The 9,377-nt window shown below is 39.4% G+C and overlaps 1 protein-coding gene across 1 annotated transcript; it reads left to right on the top strand.

Annotated features, from left to right (window-relative positions):
- The first annotated feature begins 3,404 nt into the window (after positions 1 to 3,404).
- Positions 3,405 to 8,231, top strand: znf706 (zinc finger protein 706). Its single transcript, XM_015054990.1, has 3 exons — positions 3,405 to 3,513; positions 6,568 to 6,703; positions 7,498 to 8,231. The coding sequence occupies exons 2-3, from the start codon at positions 6,569 to 6,571 to the stop codon at positions 7,591 to 7,593; spliced, it is 231 nt and encodes a 76-aa protein (XP_014910476.1). The 5' UTR covers positions 3,405 to 3,513; position 6,568; the 3' UTR covers positions 7,594 to 8,231.
- Positions 8,232 to 9,377: the final 1,146 nt, after the last annotated feature.

Below are 9,377 nucleotides of genomic sequence, written 5' to 3'. Positions count from 1 at the left end.
TATAAATAAACACTGAGAGAAGACGGGATGACTACGAGGAAGTAAATCATGACTTCTATTAAGAGTCTCAGAGATAAAATGACCTGTTCATCCCTTCAGACATCTCTTATTTGGTTTAGCAACATCATCATAACTCAGGTTTTGTTCGTTTACATTTTGTATGTATAAGCAGTCTCGCGTAGCCATATAAAAACGTTTTTAAATAGTAGTAATAGTGAATAAATTTGTGCTTTTTTTGAAGCACTAATGTAGAGGTAGTACACTACCAAGTAGGCTGAATACATCTACGACGGGATAGATGAAAGCATTTCACATGTTAGAATGGCCTAGTCAAAGTCTAGACCTAGGTCCAACTGAGAATCCTTCACAAGACTTTAAAACATCTGTTCATGATACGTTCTTGATCCGATCTGCCGGGGGATTAACTATTTTTCAAAGACATTTTAAAAAATATGTTTCATTTTTCTTCCGCACCTTGATTATTCTCTGTATGGTGATTACACAAAATCACAGTGCGTGTGTGCGTGTGACTTTTTTCACAACACATTATGCAGAACAGATAAGATATGAACTGCTTGCAGCATCTCAACAGAACCACACTTAACGAAAAACTTCCAAAAGTTTTATGTACTCTAAAATTGATGGATAACATAACATTTGTTTTTAACATTATAGATGGGTTGTTGATGAAAGACATCGGTTTGTGTTGCCCCTGTCCGTTCGATTCAAATCCTGCTGACTTCAACCACAAACAGTCCTGGCTTGCACACACACACACACACAAAAAAAAAATAAAAAATCAGAGCGCCGCTGCTGTCGGTGAGCTGTCATCACCTTCATAATCAGCCTCTGTCCCACCGGCCCACGTCTGACCGACCTAAAACCTCACCTCTCCCTCTCTTTCACCGACTGTGAGTGTGTTGAGGTAAGGAATTAACTTTTTCTCCCCCTGCAGGCATGGTTCGCCCTCTCTCTAACGATGCCAAACCACTCAGAGGTCGTCCACTCAGATCCACAGGGTTTGGACGTTATTTTTGTCGAGTTTCTTCCCCTCCACGTGGGCTCACCGCTCATCACAACCAGACCTCTGAAGGCTTGTGTACAGCCCGACTGGTCGGGCGGCATTGTGGCATGTTGCAGCAGCAGCAAACTGTGGCAAAACCTGTTGGTTTGGAAATAAAACAAACAAAAAAAAAAAAACAGGGAAAGTGGGAGTATGAAAGAGAAAGAGAGAGAGGAAGTGGCTGACTGGGGAAGATGAAATCCGACTTCCTCTTCCTTCAACAGCCTGCAGAGAAGCAGGGAGGTCACATTCAGCACTGTTTGGTGTCTCTGTGGCCTCCTGTAAAACTCTAAAAACGGCCCCAACTCGGAGTCAAAAAAGGAGGTGGAGGGACGGATAAAGAATTTGGTTGTCTGCGGCAAGCCCCTGCTCATTCATAACCACAAAGGCCAGTCAGATAATATTCTCCTCCGCCACTCAATAGCTGACACCTGCACGATTTGTTTTCACGCAGGCCCTAAGGCTGAGCAACCCCACCCCGAACCTGTAAGCAAGCAAGTCTCTGCACAACATCCTGCAGGGTGGTGGTGGAGGGGGAACCTGAGCAATGTGTGGCTTTTGTCATTTTTCCACCCCTTTCCTCCTTTCTTTTTTTCCCCACTTTTGGCTCTGTTCTTTAAAGCATAATCACATCCTTCTCTCCTGAGAGATATTTTCCTCCCACGTTGACAAAAGGAGTGAAAAAGCAGAAAGGTGGAGGTAGGGGGGGGGAGAACACGGAGGCAGGTGAGGGAGTTTTCTCACAATGATAAGATTTCTCCTGTAAGGAAGTCATGACACCTATCTGTCAGGAAGCTCCGTGTAATGGGCCTCAAATAAATAAATAAAAAAGAAGAATATACCCAGAGTGAGTATTTCTGATGTTTATCCAGACAGGTTGCCTCTGTTCGACTCATGTGACAACCGGAGCTGCGCTTTATTTACATATTAGCTGAATTTAGTCAAATGCAAGAGAGATGATGAAGAGCTCCACTGTTCCCACTCATAGGCCAAAACCACAGTCACACAGAGAGATGAGATAAAAATCTAATGTAGTCCTCTGAGCTGCATTATGTTCAGTTTGTGCTGCTGCGATTCAAAACAAAAGGCTACCAGTCCTACCCGGGACAAGACTGTGTTATTATTATTATGAGGTTTTCCAGGCCATCAGTGTGATGGAGTTGTTGACCTTCACTGCTGCCCTCTAGTGTTGTTCTTGGGAAGGTCAGATATGTCAGTCTCAGATGTACCAGTCATTCAAAGGTTTGTAGCAAATAAAATCATTGAAACTGTAATGTTGCTATTTTATTCGGCTCACCTGAGTCAATCTTTGTAGAGCCATATATCGCTGCAATTTGAATTGCGAGTTCCTCCACCAGCTATGCTTGTTTAGCGCCTGATTCTTCTTTGTAAAATATCACACACTGTCTCAGACTCGCTGGAAATCGTCCCAAGTTGAAATCAAGTCTAGACTTTGACTAGGCCGTTCTAATGCAAGAGTATTCCACCAAAACAAAGTAAATGAGCATTTGCAGAACTTGCAAAAATTACTCAATAAGATTCACAGTGAAAGAACAAAGAAATTAATATGTTTTGTGATGTGAAAAAAAAATCACAAAACACTTTTTAATTGTCATGAAAAAAGTATTAGAGACAGTATATACATTTTATATAATAACTCCTACACTAAAAAGCATCTACTAAGTTTTAAACGTAACATAGTAGAAAACAGATCGTTAAATTTAGAAAAATATATGTGAAAGACAAATTAAAGTGTAGATTTTTTTTATAATGTGAGAATTAAAAAAAATAATTAGCACAAATAAACTAAATTCTATTACTACAGAATATTTATATAAGTGTTATTTTCTTTATCAGAAACAGTAACTACACTTATTGAAAAAATTGTTTGGAGGGAAATCGTTTTGTCGCTACACATTCAAGAGGAAATACGTATTTAAATTGAAAAAAAGAAGAAGAAAAAAACAAAGAAAAAAAGAAACAGGGCAGAAAGAAGGGAAGTATAGTTACAGGTACTCTTGTGCTACAGAAATCAAGGTACGAACGGTTTGAACAACCAAACTCTGCCACTAGGTGGCAGCATTGCCTCACCTATGCAACTGTTCCCAGGAAGGCGATTTCCATCGGAGGGCTTTCCGCTGCTTTCACTGTCTCTTTAAAAAATAGAAAGAAAAACATATTCGAATCTCTGTTATGAGTCACATTAATAAGATACTTTACTTAGAATAATGTCGACAATTGTATTATTTTGAAAGAAGAAAAGCTTTTATTAAATCTGATTTTTATTATTTCTGTTTTGTTATCACAAGTTCCAGAATGAGTGAATGTCGACATTCCTGAGTCTTGCGAGAGTCTTAAAACGCAGCACTGACGTTTACTTCTTGCCTCTGGGAAATTAGCAGCTGTCACATTTCTGAGTTACAAACGACACGTACGTCTATATTTTTGAGGTAAGGTGTTCTTCCTTTACCAATAATCACGGCTTTTAGTGTTAGGATGATTGTGCTGATGGCTAACGGAAGGTTTGAGTTCGGTTAAATCTCCATGTGGTTAACCAGATTTTCACACATGAAGCTAATAACTGACACTGCTAACAGCTCGGTTCAGCACCGACACAAATATAAAATGTTTTAACTTCGTGGTACTTTAGATCCACAGCAGCTCTCAGAAGCTAAGCGTGTTGTTGTTGGAAACGTGTTGTTGGCTGCTTATATATAAACACGACTATTATTTAGCTAATGCTTGCTAAGTCCCCATCCGAATGCTAAATAGTTAATTCCTGGAAATATAAGACACCGAAACCACCCCGATATGACCGAGGAAGTATTTATAGTGTTTGATTAAATAAGCTATAGAATGTCAAACTTTGTAACTTTGGTCATATACAAGGTTTTAAGTCAGCCAAGAAGACTAGTAATAGAAGTTGTTATGAAGCAGACTGGTTTACCGGTTAATCTATGTTCATGCCGACTAAACCAGCAGAAGTCCCCTTGTTTTTAAAGGATTTTCAGTCTAGGTGTGGTGTAGCTGCATAATGAATGACTCAAAAGAGGGTTATAAATGCAGGCTGTTTGTTTTTATTATACATCTCGGGGAATTAGAACAGAATTGAAAAATTTAGTCCAGAAACTAGTGAAACTTATTCATCATTTACATTCATCACACACATAATTTTGTATTTTAAGTTGTTTCTTTTATTTAAAGAAAAGTAAACAGTTCGGCTTAAATCAGATGTTTTTTTTTCTTCTTATGGCTGAATTAGGGTTAGAGTGTGGGTTTTGATGTCTTCGATGTTTTTTGACGTTTTTATCTTTACTTTTCATCTATTTATTAATGTCACATACTGTTTTTATTTCTTCTTTAATTATGTAAAGCACCTTGAAATGCCTCGCTGCTGAAATGTGATATACAAATAAAATTTGATTGATTGATTGATTGATTGATTGATTGATTGATTGTAATATTACATAAGACCTGCAGGGTTGGTAGCACTGTTGTTTTGCTTGTCCTGTCAAGCAGCCTGTGAAGTGTGTACCCGGCCTCTCATGTGATGATGCTAGAGTAGGCACCTTAATGACAGTGAGCGACTATAAACAGTGGGTGTATGGATGACTAAAAGGGATTTTTAATACAGGAATGTCATGTTAGAGCTTACACACTCTTGCGTGGAACCGACATTGACTGCTCCCATCAGCAGAGTAACCAGATTCTTGCTAAAGGGACAGGCTCAGATACATGGATTCAGGTATTTTAATGGAAAGTTTATAGAAAGGAAAAACTTCGGCAAAGCGTGATGCAGAAGCAGCAGGCACATAATTCAGTTCCCTCGGTGTCCAGTTTGAATACGCTGCATATGCTGAGCAGTACATGTACATATAGAAATTTTCTGCAAAGCTACATTTTGGGCTTTCTTAAATTGTATCACTCTGTGTAATAAAATTTTACTTTTGGAATTCAAAAAAAAAAAATTAAACCCATGAATGTCACTGAGGTTTTTTTTTTTTTTTTTTCCCCCAAAACGATTTACAAAAACAAATATCATGCAGCCTAGATCACATCTCCTGCATATACTGCTGTTTGGAGACACACATGGAGCTTCAGCCACTAATAGTCATACATCAGTGTAAAACATTTGTTTAGATTAATAAAATAAAGTCACAGGAATCCATACAGAAGGGTCTAGTTGGCATGAGGTGAGCCAGTCTGTCAGTCTTATCACTGGACATGCACAGATTTTATACCGAAAGGCAATTAAAAGGACCACTTAACTTAATGTGCATATTTTTAGACTGTGGGAGGAAGCCGGAGTACCCAGGGAGAACATTAAAACTCCAAGTCGCCAGAATGGGATGTGAGCCCAGGACCTTCTTGCTGCAAAGCAACAGTTCTACCAACTTCCACACTGTGCAGTCCTTCTTACTAAAAATGGCTCCAAAGCACAAAGGGATAACTTGTCCTATTTTATTTTATTTATTTAGCACACACACTGCATAATGTGCTGCCATGGTTGGGTTCAAGGACTGGACAGGATACTAGTAATCTCTATGAAGATTACCTTAAAATATTACCACAGCAGTTTAGGACATTTGCAGAAATATTAAGTGGTGAGAGAATAATGAAACAGAAACTTAAAGAATTGTAGTGAATAGTCGTGTGGCTTTTCAAGGCAATAATCATGTTCTATGATGATGGTCCTTCAATCCTAAAGTCTAAGTAAATGTAAGCTGATACTGTCCACTCTGGGTTTGGTTCTTTTTTTTTTCTCTCTTTTTTTTTTTTAGACCAACATCCTACAACTCCCTGAGAGTGGTTATCCAGGGAGAAACTAACAGACTTACCTCCTCTGTGAGCAAGTCGGATGGGAATAACTGGCTTATCTGATTTCACTGAGCATTCCTGCATAGTAATGCCTCGCAGGACAAGCCAGAACCTGTTCCTCTCCGCCCATCACCTGTGAATATCACCTATTCACAAAATTCAGTAGTTTATAAATGTCCAACCAGACAAACCTGTTCCTGCCATTTGTGCAATTTAAAACAATTGTTTATTGTTTAAAAATAAAAAAAAAATCTTGTTAAGTTTAAGAAGTGCCGAAAGGCAAAAGAATTGATAAAGTAGTATTTGTATTGGTTCCACATGGGTGCAGGTTCACCGCCGTGGGTTCCAGACGGCGCAGAAGCCAAAACAAGATGCATCATGATAAGATCAATCTTTTGTTTTTGTAACTGTTCAACACTGTGCACCTGTTGCATCAAAACATACGGCTTTAGCAGAACTGTGAATGAGAAGAGAAGAGGTGTTGGCACGTTTCACTTTTTGGATTTGTTACAGAAACCGGCCTGTTGGCATAAACCCTTCGCCACGTATTAGGATCATGCTAATGTTTACTCATTCGCTCAGGCTTTTCCCACTTTGACTCTGAGCACAGGTATTTGGTTCTTGGTGATTTTTTTTCCACCCTTGTTTGAGCCGTTTCTTCCTCCTTCCTGTGTGTTTTTCCCTAGCATGGCACGCGGGCACCAGAAAATTCAGTCGCAGCAGAAAAATGCCAAGAAGCAGGCAGAAATGAAAAAGTCCAAGGGTCACGATCAGAAGACGGCAGCCAAGGCGGCGCTAGTGTTCACCTGCAGCGTCTGCAAGGTATGTCTGGCACCACAGGGGTTTAAATCAATCAGTCAAGCAAATTTTATTCGTAGACTACGTTTAATTAAGACAGGTGTAAAACAAAGTGACCTGCACACATCCTTTCTGAACTGTCTTCCTGTTCATTTAGGGTCCACTTCGAGTCCTACTGGTATGACGCCACCATATTTATCTGAACATTTGAACCTTTAGTCTCTTTTCAGATCTTCAAGGTCCACAAATCAGTTGCCATTAGACACTCCCAGATTATAGCTGTAAAGTCGAGATGACAGACTGTTCTTAGTGGAGGAACAACCTGCCTTTGTGCTGAATGTTAGAGCTGAACTGACTGCTGATCATTTGATTACTGTCTCTATTCTCAGGCTTTCTGTTTCAGTTCAGCAGAATATTTTAGCTTTTATTATGCTAATTTTCCTAATTGGATGATTTATGTTATAATTTTCTTCATCTCGTTACGTGATGTTGCATTTGTAGAAAGTTGCTGGTGACTTTATAGCTTGTGAAAGACATCGACCAAGTTGTGACTTTGTTTTAGGAACATCAACACTCTAAGCTGCCCTTAAATCTTTAGGACTGTTTGTTCCAAGACGTAACAAAGCATCAATTGTAGCTCTCGTTTCAGATCTTAACTGAAGATCCTTTCCAGAATACCTGAGGGTCCTCATACATCCATTGTTCTAAGACCATTAATGGTCTTGGATACAAGAAAAGCACCTAAAATATGTACTTTTTACCTGCTATAACCCAGCTTTTCCTTAATATGAGCTTCATTTTTGATCGTCTTCCCACAGTCCCAGATGCCCGACCCAAAAACCTTCAAGCAGCACTTCGAGAGCAAGCACCCCAAATCGCCTCTGCCCCCGGAGTTGGAGGGCGTGGAAGCATAAACGACACTGAAGGCGCTGATCCAGCTCTGAACATGACAGCAAAGAATGATTTAATGTACCCAACATGAAAGCCTCATGCAGTCAACTGCTACCCGCGTGTGCTCGCGTTTAAACGCACGCGCGACTAAATCCAACCGTGGTTTTGACTTCAGGGCCGATGTAGACCTGTACGATCAATGAGCCCAGACTCACTGCCTTCATGTTTTGTACATGTGTCTCTTTTAAGGATCAATAAATCGTTGTCCGTTGCGTCCCAGATGAGATAAAGTGACTATCCCAACAAAGCAAAATGGATTTGGCTCGGGTGGAAAATTCAGATGTTTGTCTTTGCTGCTGTCAAAAGTGACCTAGTTTATTTTAATTGTACTTGGGAGTGTTTTACTCGAACGGAGGCCTGCACACTGTAATTCCTCCAACAGCTCTGTGTGCCCTGCTGTACTGCAGTCTTTCATTCAGCTAATCAGAATTTCATGTTTGGTTGTAAAATGTGAAACTTTGCCAGCTGCCCAAGCTGCTACACAGATTGTTAGGAAGTGAAATTATATTGGAGACTGCCGGCAAGATTAATGTGCCTGTAAAATGAATGTATGCTCCAATAATGTATCATACCATTTTATTAAAACTCACTTTGTTATATATCTGCTGTTTGCTTGTTTTTTATTATTATTATTACAGCTCTGGTCAAAAGTTTGCATTTGTTCATCACTGGCAGAAATATCATCTCAATTGCCTGTTAATGATTTATTTATACAGTTCTTATTACTGTGGATGTTTCTCCAACCAACACAAGGAAACATAATATGCAAATGCATACTTATTCTGCCTTTAGTATTGCCTAAATGGCCATTAGCAAACACATTTTGCTTCCATCAAGCTTCTATCTTGAATAATTGACTCAGTCGGCAGCACGGTTGCCTTGCTGCAAAAAGGTCAAACAATCTTTGTCCTTGCTTGTTAATTATTAGATTCATCAGGGAAGAATGACCAGCACTGCATTCATGATCTTGACTGACAGAGAAAAATGCAAAAAGTTGCCACAACCGACAGCTGACTTGGACCCAATAACGTCCCTCCAACAGGCTGTGACATTTTAAAATCTGTACATTAGGTTTTTCATCGCCTGTCAGTGTGACACCAAATTAATCAGGCCAGCTAATTAAAGGTATAAATTTTGTCTCAAAACATTTAAGCACTTGACATTGGACAATAATTGACTGTAATGGAGCAGAATGTAATCCGTTAAACGGGCTAATGGCTAATGCAGGGGGCACAGTAGACATTAGAGATGCGGTTCTAGAGAAAAGACAAGGTAGTGGATGAGGAAACGGCAGCAGGAGAAGGTGATTGGTACAAGATGTGGTGTATTTCTCCCCGTCTTTAATTATAATAACATGCTGAGGCCGTGTGCTGCCGACTAGAAGAGCCTGGAATGGCTGGCATGACCAGCAATCTGTTAATAAAAGCTCCACTCTGCCAGAGCTTTTTACAACCTGCTGCCAACAACTAGTTTTTGCCAGCTTTCTAGTTTTCTAGTCAAATGTGAACAAAATTGAACTCTTTTAACTGCTTTCAAATCCCTCTGTCATTGCAAATCATAAGTATACTGTAGTGAAACATGGTTATGTCATCATGTGATCAGAGATGATGGGAAGATAGAGCAAGGCAAACTTCAATAAAGTCTGTTAGAAGCCACAACTGATCCTGATTCACCTTCAACCAGGACAAAAAAAAAAAAAAAAAAAAAAAAAAAAAAAACAAAACCCAAAAAAAAAAAAAAAAATTTT

The sequence above is a fragment of the Poecilia latipinna genome, unplaced genomic scaffold (assembly GCF_001443285.1).
Source record: "Poecilia latipinna isolate Pla-1442-1.1 unplaced genomic scaffold, P_latipinna-1.0 Scaffold1289, whole genome shotgun sequence".
Taxonomy (NCBI): Eukaryota; Metazoa; Chordata; class Actinopteri; order Cyprinodontiformes; family Poeciliidae; genus Poecilia; species Poecilia latipinna.
This window is presented reverse-complemented; position numbering and strand designations above follow the sequence as displayed.